This window comes from Bos javanicus, chromosome 10 (genome assembly GCF_032452875.1).
Source record: "Bos javanicus breed banteng chromosome 10, ARS-OSU_banteng_1.0, whole genome shotgun sequence".
Classification (NCBI taxonomy): domain Eukaryota; kingdom Metazoa; phylum Chordata; class Mammalia; order Artiodactyla; family Bovidae; genus Bos; species Bos javanicus.
In genome coordinates this window covers 29,597,709-29,619,043 of record NC_083877.1, presented here as the reverse complement: position 1 = coordinate 29,619,043, position 21,335 = coordinate 29,597,709, and the positions used below count along the sequence as shown (strand labels likewise).

The 21,335-nt window shown below is 43.8% G+C and overlaps 1 protein-coding gene across 2 annotated transcripts; it reads left to right on the top strand.

Annotated features, from left to right (window-relative positions):
- The first annotated feature begins 3,931 nt into the window (after window positions 1-3,931).
- Window positions 3,932-19,666, top strand: GREM1 (gremlin 1, DAN family BMP antagonist). 2 transcript variants are annotated; one of them, XM_061430678.1, is made up of 2 exons: window positions 3,932-4,169; window positions 15,528-19,666. In XM_061430678.1, the coding sequence occupies exons 1-2, from the start codon at window positions 4,003-4,005 to the stop codon at window positions 16,081-16,083; spliced, it is 723 nt and encodes a 240-aa protein (XP_061286662.1). In that variant the 5' UTR covers window positions 3,932-4,002; the 3' UTR covers window positions 16,084-19,666. The 2 variants fall into 2 exon arrangements, with proteins under 2 accessions (XP_061286662.1, XP_061286663.1); XM_061430679.1 differs by lacking the exon at window positions 3,932-4,169 and adding an exon at window positions 4,203-4,773.
- The last annotated feature ends 1,669 nt before the right edge of the window (window positions 19,667-21,335 follow it).

The following is a 21,335-nucleotide window of genomic DNA, read 5'->3' as shown; positions in this document are numbered from 1 at the left end:
ATGGTGTCATACTGCTTGTATCATTTTACAACTTGCTTTTTTTCAAACATCCCTAGGTTTTTGAGCTGTTGTGTTGAAATAGAAAAATCTAGAACATTCTTTTTAGTAACTGTAAAGCATTTTGTTGTATGGATAAAATAATTTATTATGCCTTCTCCTACTCTTGTTAATAGGCACTAAGATTGTTATAAACAAACCACAATAGAAGTACTCATGTAAGTTTCTATTCCTCATACATGCGCTCAAGTTCTTCTAAGGTGTCTGCCTAGAAGTGGAATGGCAGGGTGGTACACTAGGTCTGTGCTTTCCTGGTGGTTCAGATGGTAAAGAATCCACTTGCACGTGGGAGATCTGGGTTTGATCCCTGGGTTAGGAAGATCCCTGGAGGAGGGAACAGCTACCCATTCCAGTACTCTTGTCTGGATAATCCCCATGGACAGAGGAGCCTGGTGGGCTATAGTCCTTTAGGTCGCAAAGAGTCAGACATGACTGAGCAACTAAGCACAGCACAGCATACTGGGTGCCTGTTTAATTTTATCACATTTTGACAAATTATTCTCTGAGATGGTTGTACCAATTTACAGTCTCATTGGCAATACATTTAATTACCAAGGGCACCTTCTTATTTCTGTTTGCATTTCACAATTTACTAGTATAATCTGCATCTTTTCATGTTTATTGGCTGTTCAGTTTCCTTCTTTTGTGAAATGCCTGGTCATGTGCTTTGCCAACTCATATTGAGCTATTTGTGGAATTTTTTTCTTGTTACTTTATAAAAAGAATCTATTCTGAATGTAAATTATTTAACTGTTATTTGACCATTGCAAATATTTTTCTCTGTAATCATTGTCAGAATTACTATCACATTTTTTTAAGGAGGAACACATAAGGTCAACATGACTCTGTAGCTCAGTTAGTAAAGAATCTGCCTGCAGTGCAGGAGACCCAGGTTCGATCCCTGGGTTAGGAAGATCCCCTGGAGAAGGAAATGGCGACCCACTCCAGTATTCTTGCCTGGAAAATCCCATGGACAGAGGAGCCTAGCGGGCTACAGTGACACAACTTAGTGACTGTACCATCACCACATAAGGTCAGTTCCAAATGGACAAAGGGCTTTATTCTTTTTTAAGCCAATGCAAGATGGCATACATGGTCTCTGAAATTAAGGAAACAGACATAAATAGCTTTAGCAGACCTAAGCAAAAACTTCCATGCAAAGGCCTTCAAATTTCTTCTCCAGATTGGGAGAGTAGCCTCCTCTTAGCATCTTGTGAGTTAGATGGAGAGAAACACGTTTTATAGATAGGTGAGCAAAACAAGAGAAATGGACTTTCCTTTTATAAACCAGTAGCTGAGCAGCACTGACACTTCTCTCATAACAGCCTCAAATTAATTTGAGAGTGATTTCTGTAAGTGAAATTTATCATTTAGTGATTATTGTTTAGGCATCTCAGATTTCAAATTTTAAGTTTGCCTACATGGAGTCATTCTTCTTCTTCCCTCTCTTAGTAAGAGCAGGTTTCAATTATGTAATTATGGTTAAAGAGGTCTGAAGAATTTTTACTCTTATGCCTTCATCTAGATTGGATAATGGTTTGCAATGACTGGTTGAGAGCTGTGGAAACACAAATGTGAGGCAGAAAGCTTAACTTTCTATATAAATATTTACAAACAGAGTAGACTATAAACTCTGCAAGGGGAGGGCCTATGATGGATATATCCTCAGGATTGGTTCAGCTGATAATCATACCAAGTGGGCATATGATGAATATTCCCAATCCACAGCTACTTATTGAACCCCAAGTCTGTGTTAGACACTCTGTATTCTACGTACTTCATGGAATCAAAGTGACAAAGACTGACAAAGTGCCCACTCTCATGAAGCTTACATTCTAGTGGGAGGGAGAGAAAATGGCAAAGAAGAAAAATGATGCAGTGAAATGAGGCAAAGAGCTGTGGGATAGCGGGGTGGGGTGGGGGTGTTTCTACTGTAGGGAGTGTGATCTGAGAAGCCTCCTGAGGAGGAATCCTAGCAATTAACAACATTTACTAGATAGAGATAGTGATGGACATAGATTGAGATATACAAAACCAGAGTGTTGGGGCTCTAAAACAATTACTTCCAATGTAGGAGGTAAACTCTGTCCCTGTAGTTTTATTTGGATCAATTTATATGAGTCTTGAAAAAAAAAAAAAAAAAAAACAACCCATGACTAAAGCGCTGATTTTAGATTAGAAGGAGTTTATGAATCTGTAAAATATGCTTCCTTTTCTTTGGTGGAATAGTTTACACACGCAGAGAGCAGCTGGCTCCTACAGCTTGGTGGGCTTTGGCTGGGCTGTTAATTGCCTAAATATTTTGTATATTTCTGTGTATCTCTCCTGCAGTCCACTTGACCAAGATAAGTCTTTGAGCCCTGTTGAATGTTTGAATCTTGCAGGCAACTAGAAACTAGGGGTCAAACTATGGCTTTTTTTTTTTTTAAACAAAAAATTACTGAAAATATTTAAAGTGCAGCACTGAGTTCATGGGTAGAAACTGCCGTCTGCACAAACAAAACATGCAGATTGATGAAGATTCTCTAGATAGTGATTTAATGCAGACTTCCTTCTTGTTTCATTTATTTTGAAAAATCGATTTCAAGTTCCTAACATCATCTAGAAGGAGTTCAATACTTCTTGCCCTCTCCCCCTAATGCCTGCCTAGACAGAAAAAAAAATCCAGGCTGTTTGGGGGTTTGTTTTGTTTTCTTAAGCTAAGTACTTAAATCACGAATGTTTCACAAGTACCTTTTGATGGGTTTCATTGTTTTGTTTATTTTGCTGTAGTCAGTACAAACACCTTCAAATTTCCTTCTGTAACAAATGTTTTTCAACGTCATCATCTGACCTCGCTGTTGGAGCCGGTCTGCAAACCTTGCAGCCGGGTCGATTTTTGCACGGGCTTCTAACGTCGACACACAAAAGTTTACGGCCTCTTTGAGGAACCGATTTCCAAGCTAAGAGAACAAATCAAAGTGTTCGCTCATCTTTAAAAAAAATTTCTGCGCTTGATATGTTCGCCACTCTTCATCGGGTTCTCAGTAATGAATACAGAATGTGACATCGGTTTTACACATACGTAGGTTTTTGTCTTCCATTTCTAGAGAGTTATTTCCTCGTCTGACGTTTTATTTTCTTGATTTATTCATCTTCAACTTGCTACCGAAAACCTCTTCTCTCCTAGCGACTGTTCTCTCCCTTTTAAAAGTAATCTGCATGGAAACCTTGACTTTGCATTTTAGATTTTTAGGGTCCTTTTCGGTTATTCTGCCCCCCGTTACTCCCTCTGTACACTCACAGCCGAGGCCGCCGGCATCTGAGCTGAAAGCGCCCGTGGCGGGCTAGGAGAGAAGGGTGTTATGTTGGCGACAGGCTCCTGCTGGCGGCCAGCGAGCCCGCCGAGGTTAACGGGGGCGCCGGGGTCAGCGCCCTCGAAGTTGGGGGCCTCGGGCGGAGCCGCACCAGAGCCGCGGCGACCGCTCAACCCGAGCTCCCGGCAGTCCCGCTGCCTCCACCGGAAAAGAATCGCCTCATCTGTCGCGATCCCACGGAGATCTTGCTCTTCCCTGTGCAGTCTCCGCGAACGAGCGCGTCGCGGGGCCGACGAGAGGAAAAGCCCAGGCCTGGGGCGGAGGAGGAATGAGGGGCCGAGAGCCGGGGGGATTTCCTCCCGCGCTTCCCCCTCCAACGGGAGCGGAAAATGTGATTTGCTGTGCATTCCAGGCGCAGTTCCCTGGGGTGACCTCTCCCAGCCGGTCCGGGCGGGGGGAGCAGACAAAGAGGCGAGGCCGGCAGAGAGAGGGGACCCCGCGGGGAGGCAGGAGGGGTGCGGGGGGCGGGGGCAGTACCGGGAAAGGGGGCGGATAGCGGGTCCCGCGGCGGCGGCGGCGCCTGGCCAATGAAGAGGCGCGGCCCCGGGCGCCGCGCTCCGCCGCCGGCATTTAAACGGGAGACGGCGCGATGCCCCTCACTCGGTGCGCCCTCCGCGGACCGGGCGACCCAGTGTGCCGCAAGAGCGGTACTCTCTGTCCCGCTGACCCCACGCGGAGCCCGGGCGGCTCTGGCCGCGGCCGCACACCGCGCCACGCGTCGAGAGCGCAGGCCCCGAAGGCCCGCTGCATTGACAGGTGAGCGCGGAGACGCAGGCGTGTGTATGTGTGTGTGTGTGGGTGTGTATGTATATGTGTGTAGGGGTCGGGAAACGACTCCCGCGTCCCGCTCGGTGCGCGACATCCCTTCCTGCGCTCAGGCCGAGGCCCCGCGTTCCCTGGGTGAACCCTCAAGAACCATCGCGGGGTCCTTCGTGCCCAAGGTCTTGGCTGCCTTGACCTCACCTTGTGCAGTGTGCAGGGCATGCATGACTGGGAAAGAGGATGTTAAGAGCAAGAACCCCGCATCCCATTGCCACCTCCCGGAGCTCCGCTAATACTCTGCTAGTGTGCGTGGCAGCCACGCTTGCCAGGCGTGCCCGCTGGGTGAGGGCGCGGAGACCGTGCGTACAGAGCGCAGTAGCAGAGGGAGAATGAGCGCCGGGGAGTAGTGGGGAGCAGCAGGAACCTTCGGCTCGACCACAGACGACGGGAAAAGTTGCCACGAGAGGGTCCCCTGTGTTTGAGGCGGAACTCTGGGTCTGGAGACTTCAGGGCGCGCCCGTCGGAGGGCTGTAACTGATCCTGCCATGGGGTGGAAGATCCTGAGAATGAGCGATGTATCCATTTGCCTATCCTCAAGGTGAGATGGAGACTTGTGCAACGGCGGAGCCGCGGAGTTCAGCCGCGGCGGAAACCCGAGGGTCAGGTAACCGGACCGGTGAGGTACAGTGAGCCGTCCGGGACGCCGAGGCCCGCGAGCCCATGGTGCTCACACCGCAAATAGCACACACCAGTACTTGCGGGCTGCGCACTCTTGGGTGCTGCGTTTCCTCTTCTAGGATTCTTCCTGCCCCATGCGCGACTCGACTGAACCGCGGACGTCCAGGCGCTGGGCAGTGACAATCCATCGGGTCCTAATTCCGCGAGTACCGCCCTAATTTGTGTCCGAGTGGACCCTGCAGCGTATCGCTGCGCGGGAGACGCGGGACTGGCAGCGGGAGGCTGGTCCCCCGCTTGGAAGCCCAGGTCATCCTTCGTCTTCACCCGCCTTCTTTGCTGACCGCTCTGCAGCCCACGGAGCAGAGTCAGGGGCTGGTAGGGTGTCGGGGGCCGTCACCTTGCCAGTTGGAGTTATTTGTAGATTTCTAGCTTGGGAAAAACAGACGCGCCACCGTTCTGACTTGGCTCTGTCTTCGGATCCCAGCACCGCCTTGGGGGCGCCCCAGCCAGGCTTTTCCCAGAGCGGGGCGCTGATAAGGTACCCCGGGCGAGGCAGGGGGCAGACAGGAGTCTCTCCAGTGAAGCCCTGCCAGCGCGCCCAGAGCTGGCCCGAAGGGGCTCCCGTGTAGAATCTGGTGACTGCTGCCTTCTCCTCCCCTTCCGTCTCTGAATCCCGACTCTTTTAGACAGAAATACAGCCTCGAAATTAGGGGTTAAAAGTCTCTTCTTAAATGGTACAAGGGCAGAGAGGCGACCATCGGTAGGAAATTGGATCTCCGGCTGCAAAGAGCAGATCCAAGCGGTGAGCGCGTGTTTACGTTCCTCTTCGAGATGGTGCCAGGACACGAGTTGATTAAAATAATCTATTGTGTTAAGTGGGTCACCAGGGATTTAAACTGCCCCAGGGACCCCAGAGTAGTGGCTTTCTCTGACTGTACACACAAGATAAATAAATAGCGAAGAAGAGTTTAAGATAACCCCCATCCCAGGGCAAGGAGTCTTCTTTCACCCCAGGGCTTTTCAGCCCCCACGTCTTTTTCTTTTTCTTTTTTTTGAAAGAGGGGGACTTGAAAGGGTGGACTTTTCAAAGCAACGAGGGAAAGAAGTATTTTCAGAAAACCACAGATTCATTCTCCTCTCTGGTACACTCCAGCTTACAACAGTAGGTGATCCAGTAACCATCACTGAATAAATTGCACACTCCAAATTGTTAGTATTAATTATTTAAGGGCTCTCTAGAACTTGGTTGCTGGGTGTCGTGCTGAGGTGTGTGTGTGTGTGTGTGTGTGTGTGTGTGTGTGTGTATTTAACCCCCAGGTCATTGTAGGAATTAGTGTTTTGTAAACTTTGTAATTTCACAGGTTTCCTATTTTCTTAAAAGTTCATTTTGAGAGAAATGTTTTGCTAACCCATGCACGGATCTATGGGAAATTCAAGTTGGCTAACCTAGTTTTAGGTGAAGGGCTACACGGGGGAGAGTAGAAACCTATTACATCCCCACATCTCTGAATGAAAGCTGCCTGCCTTGTCTTTATACTGAAGCTCTTAAGGTTTAAGCATTAAAAATGATATAATGCCAAGAAATTTTAGGCCACAAACCCCTCTCCCAAGAAATGCTTGTCAGCAGCAAAGCAGTGCAGAACAAAGTGAAGGACAGATGGAAAACCTAAATGTATGTAAAAGGCATGGGACAGGTAGGGGAGGTGACCTAGCATCCAACTGAAAGGCACACACCAGGCCAGTGTTATCAGCCTATGTCTTGCATCTGCAAGGAATTGTCTTAGTTTTAACATACGCACTTAGAAATGTGAAGTACAACAGTATTTCCTGGGATCAGAAAGGTTTTTTTCTTCACATATGAGCAAAACAGAGAATTATTTGAGTTACAATATTCCTCAAATTTGATTGCATTAGAAACAAGTCCTTGTGTCCCTTATTAAACATTGTGCTGTGTGTCCTTAGAATAGTTCTTAAGGACATGTGTTTGGGGGCTCAGAAGAATGGGACTCAAACCCCGATTTCCCCATGAGGAGCTGTGTGACCTTGGATAAACTCCTAACTTTTCAGAGTCTAGATTCCCTGGTCGGTAAAAGGAAGACAACATTATCTACCTCCTATTTTGTTGTGAAAAATCAATTATAAAGTTCTGTCAGAACTGAGTATATTGCCTCACATAGGGTTTAAAAATATAGGTTAGGTGGTGTAATGCCACCACTCTTATTATGAGTGGTGGCATTTGGAGAGGCAGTAACATTTTAGGACCTCAGGGTGTACCATAAGATGGTTTTGAAATTAAATCCCAAGTCCTGCTCACACAGAGATCAACACACACCTTTTACTACAACATAGAACCTATGATTTGGCTGTCTCTCAATTGTGCCGCTTAGTAAACATTTAACATTGATTACTTTCCAACTTGTTTCTTGTTGACCGCAAAAAATTGTATACTATCATTAACTTCACCAAAAAAAATCTTCCAAGAGCCTGGAGAGCCCCTGAGATGCTTCTCTATGCCCTCTGTGATGTTGGGCCCCAGCCTGACTTAGCCTGAGTGGTCTTCAGTATAGAAAAGACGCACTTGGTGTGCTTGCAGTACACACAGGTGAGATTTATCCTCCACTAGTTTGCCAACCATCTTGGTACAAATTGTCTGAAAACAGAAAATCAACCCAGTAGATTCTTTAGAACATCACTGCTCAGTTTCTAAAATTTGACTATCTTTCTAAAAAGTAAAGATCCAATTTAAAATGTTTGTCCTTAAAGATTTAGTCCTAAGAAAAAGAAATAGGGTCTTCTATAATTGGGCCTGCACTTAGAGCCTTTGCTGTCATTTCCATCTTTTTCTTTTTTTTTTTAATGCGGGTGAATAATTTGCTGTCACGCCTGTTGAATAGCTTTCTAAAACATTGATCAGACATTCAGCCACAGACATCTGGCTTGCTGATCATTGTCTCCTCACTGTTAATCCCACTCAGCACTCCATTTAACTGATTACAAGCAGGTTGGTTAGCTAAAATGAGAAATACGGCGAGAAGAGTGCTGAAAGGAGCTGGCCTAAACTTTCCCAAAGACACTGAGGATATTAGAAACAGGTTACACACAGCACTTTTATTCCTCATTCCCAAGAATTAGATGATTGTATTCTTACGGCCGGCGAAGGTTAGAATAAATCACCATGACCTGCACAGGACAGTGGTGGCTGATATGGGTTATCTTTGGGCAGATGTTTGCTTTTGATCACTCAGAGTAACCTGAAGGAAAGCATCAGGGAGAGAAGACGTACTTTGAGAGTATCTATGTCCTCTGGGACAAGTGGATTAGAGGGGAGGACCGTGGTAAAGGGGAAAAAAAGGTAGGGGTGGGTGGGTCTTGCTGGTGGGCAACAGTTGCAGAGAAAACGCACCATGAAAATATAATCACATGATTTGGTGAAGCAGAAGTGCATTGAGGGGCAGACTTTGGAAAGAAGAACATTATCTGCAAAGGAGAAATAAGGGAAATCTTTGTAGGTGTCTGCTGCACTCTGGGTCCATGAGTTGCAGCTTTAATTTAATAATGTGAGTGGGTCATTTCAGAATGCAAGTTACCAGAAATGTTTCCAGCTCATGGTTGAACATGGGTGATAATCCATAAGACCTAAATTTGGGTTGGCCTTTGCTTCTATTTTTTATAATGGGGCACTCTGCTAGATGTCAAGGTGAAGAATTTATCTACAAGAAATTTATAGTTTCTTGGTTTCCCTCATGTCTAGATATTTATAGATTGTAATTTAGTGACAATACAATTGGAATTTCAAGAACACATCAGTCCTATTTCCTTCAATGCATGATCAAGATCATTTGGTGTGGGGGGAGGTTGAGTGATTGATCACGATGACTTCACAGAGCCCTGGTACTACCACTAAGTATAGTTTTCATCCCCCTGGTGCCCCCACCTCCCACCATACTCATGTGGGATATGCAGAGTTCTCAGAGCACTGCTCTAAGAAGTTGAGGTCTCTGTTGACTGAGATTCATAAAGTTGTTTTTTTCCTTCTTTCCAAATAACTATTATAAGATTTAAGAACTCAAAAGCTGAAGATATTTAAGAGTAAGCTTTAAATTTCTGTGTAGCCATTTCATAATATTTTTTCACACATAATAAATCTTATTTTGAGAAAAAATTTACTTTTCTTAAAAACAATCTATCACTCTAGACCCCTTTTTCTTATGGGGTTTGCACACTCCCATAGGAACAGGAAGTTGGTCCAAATTAAAACAGAAAACCACAGTTGACTAATTTTGAATTTACTGCTTTACTCTTGGTTTCTGCCCAAGTGAATCCAATGGCTTCAATGGGAAAATAAACCCCACGGTGTTCTCCAGGGACCTGGTAAAAAGTAGTGGGTATTTGGAGTTTTCCTAGAAAAAGGAGAAATATTAAGAAGCTCCCAAGGCTAGAAGGAGACAGAAATCAAAAGTTGGCTCTGCTCATCAGCTTGTGGGAATGCATTTTAAATGCAAAGAACAGAAGTTTTGCTGGTCAGTGTGGTCCATAATAATCATTACTGAATAAAAGAGAGCCCACTCTGCCAGGAATGAAAGAGGAGGTAATGAATAAGCCCTTAGAACTCTCAAACTTGGTTTTATTTAATGACAGATGGGAAAATGCCAGATAGGAAAAGATGAATATAAAGAAGGTCCTAAGAGGTGAAGAGAAAGAAAACTGCATTTTTTGGATATATGTTTGTAGGTAGGGCTGGCCCCATGACCCCATGACTTGAACCTGTCCTGTGAGGTCATCATACATTCCTGGTCAAGTCTCAGATTGGCCTCTGTGATCCTGGCTCTGCACTCTTGCTCTGGAGGCTTCAGTTTTTCTGGAGGCCCCTTTTAGGAACGATGGGGAAGATAAGGCTGTCTTATGTGCTCCTCTTGGAAATGGGCAGAGACTGAATTTTAGTTTAGATCCTGGCCTGGAATTGAGTGAAGAACAGAAACTTTGAAAGCTTCCCAAATTCACACTATATTTGCTCAGGAGACTGGATTGTCATGGCTCAAGTTATCCTGGTCTCTGGAGAAAATCAGACTGTTTTATAACTGGGTTGTCCTCATGAGCGATTTTTTTTTTTAATACAAAACAAAGAAATTAATTTTTTGTTGTTGTTGAGGCCAAAAAGGCTCTGTTTAAAGAACAGGGATGTTGTAACATAAACTGACAAAAGCCAGGGAGTCTGCAGTCAGAGCGGGAGCTAAATGTCACGTTATCAGCTCTAAACTTGAACTTGCCCAAAAGTATTAGGTTAATGTTTAAAAGGTGCCATTTAAGAATATCTTGATTTTCATAGTATCTTAATTTGACATTATCCTTAGGGTTGCATGGTCTTTACTACAGGACTTGCCCCTTAGAGGATGTAGATTCTACCCTGCCTTTGTCTTTGAAAGGTAACTGTTGCTACTAATTCCAGCCTGTATTGTTCCTAGGGGGTTGTGATGAGGTTACTATTCAATTGCACTTAGTGGTCATCCTGTTTCACACTGGTGGTCAGAAGGGAGCAGGCAAATGTGTGCTTCACAGCTGTGTCCTTGGGTTCAGAACCATAATGGTGGTGCAAGACAGGGAAAGCCTCAGGATCCATCAGGCTCGCTGTTACAGCCTGAGGAGGGAGGCTGTGAATTTGAAACTGCACTCATTGAAAAGAAAATCCTTTCACATTTTCATAGCACCTTCCATGCCCCATAGCTGTGGATACCACAGACCTTGCTGTTTCAAGCTTGTGAGAAAGGCAGACCTTCCATCAGCAGATGAATGGATAAGAAAGCTGTGGTACAAATACACAATGGAGTATTACTCAGCCATTAAAAAGAATACATTTGAGTCAGCTCTAATAAGGTGGATGAAACTGGAGCCTATGATACAGAGTGAAGTAAGCCAGAAAGGAAAACACCAATACGGTATATTAACGCATATATATGGAATTTATAAAGATGGTAACGATAACCCTGTATGCAAGACAGCAAAAAAGACCCAGATGTATAGAACAGTCTTTTGGATTCTGTGGGAGAGGGAGAAGGGGGGATGATTTGGGAGAATGGCATTGAAACATGTGTAATATCATATAATAAATGAATTGCCAGTCCAGGTTTGATTCAGGATACAGGATGCTTGGGGCTGGTGCACTGAGATGACCCAGAGGGATGGCATGGGGAGGGAGGTGGGAGGGGGGTTCAGGATGGGGAACACGTGTACACCCGTGGTGGATTCATGTTGATGTATGGCAAAACCAATACAATATTGTAAAGTAATTAGCCTCCAATTAAAATAAATAAATTTAAAAAAAATCAGTAGGAAAAAAAAAAGAAAGGCAGACCTACTGAATGACAATCTGCATTGTAACAATATCCCTGGGTGATTGTCTGCAAAATCAGGTTTGAGAAATACTGTCCCAGGAGAATCTTAATACTCTGATGCTTCTCTCTTGCACCCTCCTTTTGAAAAATATACATCTCCTGTTCTTCCTTCTCTGCCCCACCTTCCCTGAATATACTGCTTTAAAATAGTCTTCCTTTCTCTGATTTACACGCCTCATTCCATTCATTTTTCTCTCTCTCCATCTTTGCTTTCCTTTTTTTTTCTTTTTGGTCAGTTTTCCTATAGCCTCCTCTTCTCTTAATTTTTTGCCATTGTTCATATGCCATTGTTTCTGCTGACCCATATCTAACTCCAGACCCAGTCATAATAATTCACTATCATAAACTTATTCAACATATCTCTGGCACTTACCTATGTAAATATTTGCACACACCTGTTTTCTTGTGCCCACTTTCTACCTTGTAAATTTCATATACACATCCATGCACATACACACATATATGTGAAGGACATGTTTCATCATTTGGAAGTGCATCATGGTATTTGTTGTTGTTCAGTTGCTAAGTCATGTCTACTCTTTGCAACCCCATGGATTGCAGCACACCAGGCTTCCCTGTCCTTCGCTGCCTCCCAGAGTTTGCTCAGATTTATGTCTGTTGAGTCGGTGATGCTGTCTAACCATCTCATCCTCTGCCAGCCCCTTCTCCTTTTGCCTTCAAACTTTCCCAGCATCAGGGTCTTTTCCAATGAGTCAGCTCTTCAGTGGTCAAAGTATTAGAGCATCAGCTTCAGCATCAGTCCTTCCAATGAATATTCAGGGTTGATGTCCCTTAGGGTTGACTGGTTTGATCTCCTTGCAGTCCAAGGGATTCTCAAAAATCTTCTCCAGCACCACAATTCAAAAGCAGCAATTCTGTGCTCTCCGTTCTTTATGGTCCAACTCTCACATCCATAAGTGACTACTGGAAAAACCATAGCTTTGACTATATGGACCTTTGTCGTCAAAGTGATATCTTTGCTTTTTAATATGCTGTCTAAGTTTGTCATTGCTTTTCTTCTAAGTAGCAAGCATCTTTTAACTTCATGGCTGTAGTCACCATCCGCAGTGATTTGGGAGCCCAAGAAGAGAAAAATCTGTCCCTGCTTCTCCTTTTTCACCTACTATTTGCCATGAAGTGATGGGACTGGATGCCATGATCTTTATTTTTTTAATGCTGAATTTCAAGCCAGCTTTTTCACTCTCTTCTTTCATCTTCATCAAGAGATTCTTTAGTTCCTCTTCACTTTCTGCCATTAGAATAGTATCATCTGCATATCTGAGGTTATTTCTCCTGGCAATCTTGATTCCAGCTTGTGATTCATCTAGCCCGGCATTTTGCATGATGTACTCTGCATATAGTTAAATAAGCAGAGTGACAGTACACAGCCTTGTCCTTCTCCTCTCCCAATTTAGAACCAGTCAGTTGTTCCATGTCCAGTTCTAACTGTTGCTTCTTGACCCACATACAGGTTTCTCAAGAGACAGGTACGGCAGTCTGGTACTTCCATCTCTTTAAGAATTTTTCACAGTTTGTTGTGATCCAAACTGTCAAAGGCTTTAGCATAGTCAATGAACCAGAAGTAGATGCTTTTCTGGAATTCCTTCCTTTCTCTATGATCCAGCGAATGTTGGCAGTTTGATCTCTGGTTCCACTTCCTTTTCTAAATCCTGGTTGTACATATGGCAGTTCTTGGTTCATGTACTGCTGAAGCCTAGCTTGAAGGATTTTGAGCAGAATGACCTTGCTAGCATGTGAAACACAGACAGTTGTGCAGTAATCTGAACATTCTTTGGCAATGCCTTCTTTGGGATTGGAATGAAAACTGACCTTTCCCAGTCCTGTGGCCACTACTGAGTTTTCCAAACTTGCTGACATACTGGGGGCTTCCCTGGTGGCTCAGACCATAAAAAATATGCCTGCAATGCAGGAGACCTCAGGAAGATCCCTTGGAGAAGGGAATGACTACCCACTCCAGTATTCTTGCCTGGAGAACTCCATAGCCAGAGGAGCCTGGCAGGCTACAGCCCATGGGGTCTCAAAGAATCTGACATGACTCATGACTGAGCAACTTTTTTTGAGTGCAGCACTTTAACAGCATCAACTTTTAGAATTTTAAATAGCTCAACTGGAATTCCATCACCCCCATTCGCTTACTTTACACTTCAGGATGTCCAGCTCTAGGTGAGTGACCACACCATCATGGTTATCCTGGTCATTAAGACCTTTTCTCTACAGTTCTTCTGTGTATTCATGTCACCTATTCTTAATCTCTTCTGCTTCTGGGAGGTCCTTACCATTTCTGTTCTTTATCATGCCCATCGTTGCTTGAAATGTTCCCTTTATATCTTGAAGAAATTTCTAATCTTTCCTGTTCTATTGTTTTTCTCTATTTCTTTGCATTTTTCTCTTAAGCGCCCCCCTCTTTTTTTTAATCTTCCCTTGTTATTCTCTGTAACTTTGCATTCATTTGGGTATATTTTTCCCTTTACCCTTGCCTTTCACTTCTTTTCTCAGCTATTTTAAAGCCTCCTTAGACAACCATTTTGCCTTCTTGCATTTCTTTTTCTTTGGGATGGTTTTAGTCACTGCCTCTTGTACAATGTTATGAACCTCCAATCGTAGTTCTTCAGACACTCTACCAGATCTAATACCTTGAATCTATTGATCACCTCCACTGTATAATCATAGGGATTTGATTTAGGTCATACCTGAATGATATAGTGGTTTTCCCTACTTTCTTCAGTTTAAGCCTGAATTTTGCAACAAGGTGCTCATGATCTGAGCCACATTCAGCTCCCAGTCTTATTTTTGCTGACTGGATAGAGCTTCTCCATCTTCAGCTGCAAAGAACATAATCAGTCTGATTTAATTATTGACCATTTGGTGATGTCCATGTGTAGAGCTGTCTCTTGGGTTGTTGGAAAAGAGTGTTTGCCATGACCGGCATGTTCTCTTGACAAATCTGTTAGCCTTTGCCCTGCTTCATTTTGTACTCGAAGGCCAAACTTGCCTGTTATTCCAGGTACCTCTTGACTTTACTTTTGCATTTCAATCCCCTATGATGAAAAGGACATTTTTTTTTTTTTTGGTGTTAGTTCCAGAAGGTGTTGTCAGTCTTCACAGAACTGGTCAACTTCAGCTTCTTCAGCAGCAGTGGTTGGGGCATAGACTTGGATTACTATGATGTTGAATGGTTTGCCTTGGAAATGCACCAAGATCATTCTGTCATTTTTGAGGTTGCACCCAAGTACTGCATTTCAGATTCTTTTGTTAATTATGAAGGCTACTCCATTTCTTCTAAGGGATTCTTGCCCACAGTAGTAGATAATAATGGTCATCTGAATTAAAGTTGCCCATTCCGGTCCATTTTAGTTCACAGATCCCTAAGATGTTGATGTTCAATCTTGCCATTTCCTGCCTGACCATGTCCAATTTACCTTGATTTGTGGACCTAACATTCCAGGTTCCTATGTAATATTGTTCTTTACAGCATCGGAGTTTACTTTCACCACCAGACACATCCCACAACTGAGAGTCATTTCTGCTTTGGCTCAGCCACTTCATTCTTTCTGAAGCTATTAGTAATTGCCCTCTGCTCTTCCCCAGTAGCATATTGGACACCTTCTGACCTGGGCAGGTGGTGGTGTGGGAATCATATTTTGGTGTCATATTTTTTGCCTTTTTGTATGGCTCACGAGTGGGCTTCCCTGATGGCTCAGTGGTTTAGAATCTGCTTGCAGTGCAGGAGACTCAGGAGATGCAGGTTCCATTCCTGGGTTGGGAAGATCCCCTGTAGGAGGAAATGGCAACCCACTCCAGTATTTTTGCCTGGAGAATCCCATGAACAGAGGAGCCTGGTGGGCCACAGTCCATAGGGTCGCAAAGAGTCCAACACGACTGAGTGATTGAACATACATGCACATTGTTCATGGGATTTCCTGCTGCAGGAGATCTTCCCCTACCCAGGGATTGAACCTGTGTCTCCTGAGTTTCCTGCATTGGCAAGCAGATTCTTTACCACTCAGCCACCTTGGAATTCCCAGTTGAGTCCATATCTTGGCTTATTTGCTGTATAACTCTGGATGAGCTAATACATGGCTTCATGGGTCAGAGGGTAATGAGAATAGCAGTACCTAATTCCTGGAGATATTGTGAAAACAAAAGAAATCACTTACATCAAGTGTTTACCAAGTGCCTGATAAAATACTGGCTGTTTTATTAATGCTTTTGTTAATTAACTTTTACGTTTTTCATGCCTCCTCTCTCTGTCTCCTCTCTTTAGCATGAGCCGCACAGCCTACACTGTGGGAGCCCTGCTTCTCCTCTTGGGGACCCTGTTGCCAGCTGCTGAGGGGAAAAAGAAGGGGTCCCAAGGGGCTATCCCCCCACCAGACAAGGCCCAGCACAATGACTCCGAGCAGACTCAGTCTCCCCAGCAGCCTGGCTCCAGGAACCGGGGGCGGGGCCAGGGGAGGGGCACTGCCATGCCCGGAGAGGAGGTGCTGGAGTCCAGCCAGGAGGCCCTGCATGTGACCGAGCGCAAATACCTGAAGCGAGACTGGTGCAAAACCCAGCCGCTGAAGCAGACCATCCACGAGGAGGGCTGCAACAGCCGTACCATCATCAACCGCTTCTGCTACGGCCAGTGCAACTCCTTCTACATCCCCAGGCACATCCGGAAAGAGGAGGGCTCCTTTCAGTCCTGCTCCTTTTGCAAGCCCAAGAAATTCACCACCATGATGGTCACTCTCAACTGTCCTGAACTCCAGCCACCCACCAAGAAGAAGAGGGTCACGCGTGTCAAGCAGTGCCGTTGCATATCCATCGATTTGGATTAAAGCCAGGCACACCCAGCCTGTCCTTGGGATGCAGGCCCCAGGCGGGCCCAGAGACAGACCTCAATCAACCTTATTCTTACTTGGCTTAAACCTAGAGGCAAGAAAGACCACCAGCTGCCTCCTCCCAGGAGCCTGCTAGTGCGTAGTTTGTGTGCCTGAGTGTTTGTGGGTGCCTGTGGGTGTTTGCAGACACCAGAGGAAACACAGTCTCTGCTAGAGGGCACTTCCTAGTATGTAAATGTATCTGCTTCCTTGCGGGATGACACAAAAAACCCAAGCTACTTACTACCCCAGGCACTTTGTAGGGAGGGGTTGGTGGGCAGGCTGTGGTCTGGGTCTGCCTCAGTCTTCCTTGTGCCCTCCTGGGGACCAGATCCTCCCTTCCAAATGAATATTAATGGAGAGGCTTCCCTGGGGGCATGAGACCTGTTTTGTGCTGCCTTGGCCTTGGAAAAGATGTTTTACCCTGTACTTGCTTCCCTCCTTCCTCTTCCCTCTCACAGTCCATCCCCTCTTAGGATCTCAGTGACTTTCTGTCCACCACCATCCCTGTCAAGGGTTCTAAAGCAACTTGCTTGACCATAGATGCAAATGTTTCCTATTTGGGGAAGACCTTTCAGACTCTGGGGGAAGCTGATGGTGCAAGGGCAAGAAGGATAGAGGGTTGAGAGAAGAGGGAGATTGCAGGTGAGGACCAACTGATCCAGCAAAATTCAGGCAGGAGATGGGCAGAGTGTGGAAAGGCCAACCTCCAAACACAGTGAGACCCGTGCTTTAGCAAATTTCCCCTTGATGTTTAAAGAAGAGAAATAGAATTGCCAAAAAATCATTAACTTTGGCAGTCACCGTGACTGTTGAAATTAGCTGTAACTCAATACCAAACTTAAAACATAAATACTGACCACTCCTATTTTCAGAACCAAGTGAGTGAAACCAAAACAGCCCCTCCTGCTTTGCCCCTCAGATGGACAAAAGATGTAATTCAGAAACTCCTACACAAGAATAGGAAAAAGACAAAAACCTCATAAGAAGAAGGCCTTATTATCTGTCCTTTTGGCTGGGTTATCATCACCTTTTCCCCGGTTCATTGTTTCTGTGTGGTGCTTCTGAGAACCACAACCCTGTTGGATAAAAACATACTGTCTCTGCTGAGTGTACCTGACAGTCAAGGACCCGGCTGAGATAAGAGAGTTTAGGGCCTGCTCCTTTCCACTCATTCGGGGTCTGTCTTAGCCATCGTTAGGAGATTGAGCCGGAGAAGGCAATGGCAACCCACTCCAGTGTTCTTGCCTGGAGAATCCCAGGGATCGGGGAGCCTGGTGGGCTGCCATCTATGGGGTCGCACAGAGTCGGACACGACTCTGCAGCAGCAGCAGCAGCAGCAGAGACTGAGCTGGAGAGCAGAGCAGAGTAAGGCAAGGAAAGCAATTGCTTCTGGCTAAGGAGTAGTTAAAAGGCAGGGAGGAGATGTAAGGCATATAACCTGCGCTTCTTCCTTCACCTTCTGAGAGTCTAAGGGAAACCCCAGTTAAGAAATCAGAGCATTTGTGTGCATTAGCTGTCCTACTGCTGGTAGGATTTATGTAACATTATAGCCACTCGGAACCTAGCGGTAGTTGCTGTTCTCTGATTAAACTTGGGTTATTTGCAATGCCCATGTAGGATTTATCTAATGGCCAAAGTGCAGGGTGGGGAAACCTTCCTGCATGTTGGATTTGGCCAACCTGCTTTCTTCGAGCCTAAGGTTTTATATGTAAACCACCCCACCCCGTACTCTTTTTGCCTCGCATCTTCTCAATCTCACCAGCCAAGTCATGTGTAACGTGGGAAACAAACACCAGGACTTGCATTTAGGTTTGCCCACGAAGGCTCTAGCGTTCAAAGAATCATTGCAACTAAAGAGGCTGCTTTTATTTTATTTTTGTTTTGGTCCAGTGCTCTCCCCACTAACAACTAAATAGGAACCATACTTTGAAGCAGAAAGTTATCTTGAACACCCAAAATATTGAGTCTAATTTTAAAACGTTGAAACTCACTACTGATGATTCTACACTAGGAGAATTTGTGCTAACATATAGTCTGTGCATTTCACATCCACGGTAGCCCCTGCCCTAAATCCTTCTATCGTCCACATCCCCCAACAATAAAGCACAGAATGGATTTAATTAAGCATGCAAATACTAAGCTAGAATTTTGAGGGTGGGAGAGAAGAAAGGAGAAGGAGCTGAAAATATACAACCACACTAGAGAGGAAAAATGACATTCAGAACCAGCAGACACCAAATCTCTCTTGTTGTTTTAACTGCCACAAGCTTGCAATTTTGTTAAAAAGAGATGACTTAAGTTGGCAGCAGGAATCTTCTTTTAGTAGCTTGTACCACAGTTTTGCATGTAAGTTGGATTTGGCTTAAGTGAAGAGAATTTGCTCAAAATGAACTTCACTGGGATAATAAGCAACATAATTGCCCTAAAAGCACAGCACTACCCAAAGAAGGGGATGTCTGCTTTTCTTTTTGTGCCTATATTAAAACTAGCCCAAGTCCCATGCATCTTCCAACATTTATTGAAAGTGCCATATCTGTTAATATTGTATTGGAATCACTGATGATGTAATGATATGTTTTTTTCATTACTATAGTAGAACTTTTATGGCAAGATATTTGTGATCTAGATCTTTCCTATTAAAATAATGCCAAACACCAAATATGAATTTTATGATGTACACTTTGTGCTTGGCATTAAAATAGAAAAACACACATCCTGCGTCTGTAAGTTGTTTTTTGTTATTGTAGTTCTGCAAAGTTAAAAATGTAAGCGAATAATCTGGAGGAAAGGATAATTTCCACTGTGTGGAATGTGAATAGTTAAACAAAAAGTTATGGTTATTTAATGTAATTATTAACTCAAATCCTTTGGTCACTGTGATTTCAAGCATGGTTTTTTTTTTTGTTTTTTTTTTTCTCCTTTATATGACTTCCTCTGAGTTGAGCAAAGAAGAAGCTGGCACATTGTATGTTGTTGGAGGTTTTTATCAGGTCAGAGGGAAACAATAAAATCTTGACACATCTGAACTTGCTTATAGAGTCAAGACCTGAGCTTTTATTTTTATAACTGAATGTTCCTTAAAGGTTAACATTTCTGAGGCATCCTAAGAGAGATCTTAAATGTTATTTTGGAAGAATTAAATGTGCGTATACTAATAGCAAATAATAATGAATTGTCCACAAGTCCTTTTATGGAGAAAATCTAAAATAAAAAATGTATGTACAGAACATTTATAAATGACAAGTTAATGCTAAAGAGTGAAAGTAGTTCTACTGATTTGTCATTCTCAATATATTTAATATCAACTGCATTATGTATTATGTCTGCTTTAATCATTTGAAAAACAGAGAATTATGAAGACTATGATCAAGGTCCTTTGCTGTCTATGAGGATAAGGGGGGATTTGGTAGTTTCATAAAAGCTAATTTGGTTGAAAGCAAAGTTTTATGAATCTGTAACTAGAATTTAACTTCACCCCAATAATGTTATATATAACCTTTCCCAAAGAACAACCAATAAATTGAACCTGTTCTCTGTTTGTTTGTGTGTGTGTTTCACTGGTAGTGTTCACAGGATAGAGCTGGGGCAGGGATTCATTTGTCATGGGAAGTGAGGTAGAAAATAGATCATGAGATCTCTTGTGATCTTAAAAGGAATTTATTCTCTATTCACACTTTCCAGATCTCACTGGATTTCAGGACACCTCCAGCAATGGCAGTTGGAGGTAGGGGAAAGCTGGTGAGCAGTAGAAAGTACCAACCTCTTCCCCAGAGCTAGAAAGAAGAGTTAAAATGCTTCTGAGAAGCCTTCAGATAGTGGAAGAATCGTCGCACTGAAATGGTAATAGCTTTATTCTTGAGGTATTCAAGGGAAAATGGGGAGAAAGATTTGGGGCTCAGTAGAAGAAGGAGCTTTCTAATGATGAGAGTGATTCAGCAATGCAATGAGCTATCATTGAGATAGTCAACTCCCTTGGAAATATTAAAACATATGCTTGATATCATTTGATAGGGATTTGAGCCATTGTGAGTTATTGCCCTGGTGATGCAACTGAATGAGTGGATTTCTGGGGTCCCTTCATACTTAGGTGTGCAATACAGGATTGCTGCTACGTTTTGGTACTCTAACAGTGATAATGAAAATGCCTGTGCCAGACACTGTCAAGGATTTTATTTTAATTATTTTCCACTTAATTTTCATAGTGACTCAACAATGTGTGTACCATTATGATCGCTGCTAGGAAATAGTGAATTCTTGTCTTACTACAGCACCTGTGCTCTTAAACACTATGGAAAGCTGTGAGATTTTTCAGCTTACCAGTTTGTTCTTTTAAGGATAGAGTGCAGCAGTTTAAAAACTGATCCAGTCTTGACTTTTGCATCTAATGATCAAGGCCACCCTGAAATTGTATTGGCATCATCAGGAACTCCTGTTCTGAAGCATTCAAAGTCTCTTTGCCACCTCTTTTTGTCATGGCCTCCTTGGACTTAGAAGGGGGAAAAAGTGGCAAGTCCCCAAAAGACAGTGTCCTCAAAAAAATCACATGCACACCTAGGAGATAATATGTGGACAGGGTTTGAAAAGGTAGTGGGACTAGAAAGAGAAATACATTCTAGGTTTCAAAAAAGTATGTAATAGGACATCAGCAAAAATGTTGGAGTGAGAGGCATTGAAAATTCTTTCCTCCATAAAATCTTTGGAAGTCTGCAAAAATAGAAGCAGATATTTAGAGCTCTGGAAATTTACCTGAAGACTTGCAGCAGTCTGAGGAGTGCTTATTGAAGAGAAAGGCTGAATATCTGTAACAATAGTGAGCCTTGTCATACTGTAACTTGCCCTATTCTCATCTCCCTCTCCAGTTCCATAGGAGTCTTGAAACCAACAGCCTGCAATTATGATAAGCACCAGCAGTCTGACAGTCACTGGGAGAAGTAGAATGGGATTTGAGTTCTTTGAAAGCCAAATACCCAGAGAATTGTAATTATTTGACCTGTCTGTCAGGCCCTGGAGGCCCCACTTGCAAAGGTATCTTTACTTGACCTAATTGGAAACTGCCTAGTGTGAAAAGCCCTGTTGAAAACAATTAGAGGCAATTGATTATTTTTGTGGCCGCCTGAGGCAGTGGATAGCAATTGGGGCTCACAATAGGTTAAACAAAAAGCTTAAAAAGGAGACTGCAGAATGACATTTTGGGGGGCTTTGAAAAG

Bases quoted from the DNA above. Each gene is read 5' to 3' on its own strand.
- GREM1 (XM_061430678.1), top strand. From the start codon at position 4,003: ATGCCCCTCACTCGGTGCGCCCTCCGCGGACCGGGCGACCCAGTGTGC. The intron at 4,170-15,527 runs GTGAGCGCGGAG...TCCTCTCTTTAG, and splicing joins AAGGCCCGCTGCATTGACAG to CATGAGCCGCACAGCCTACA.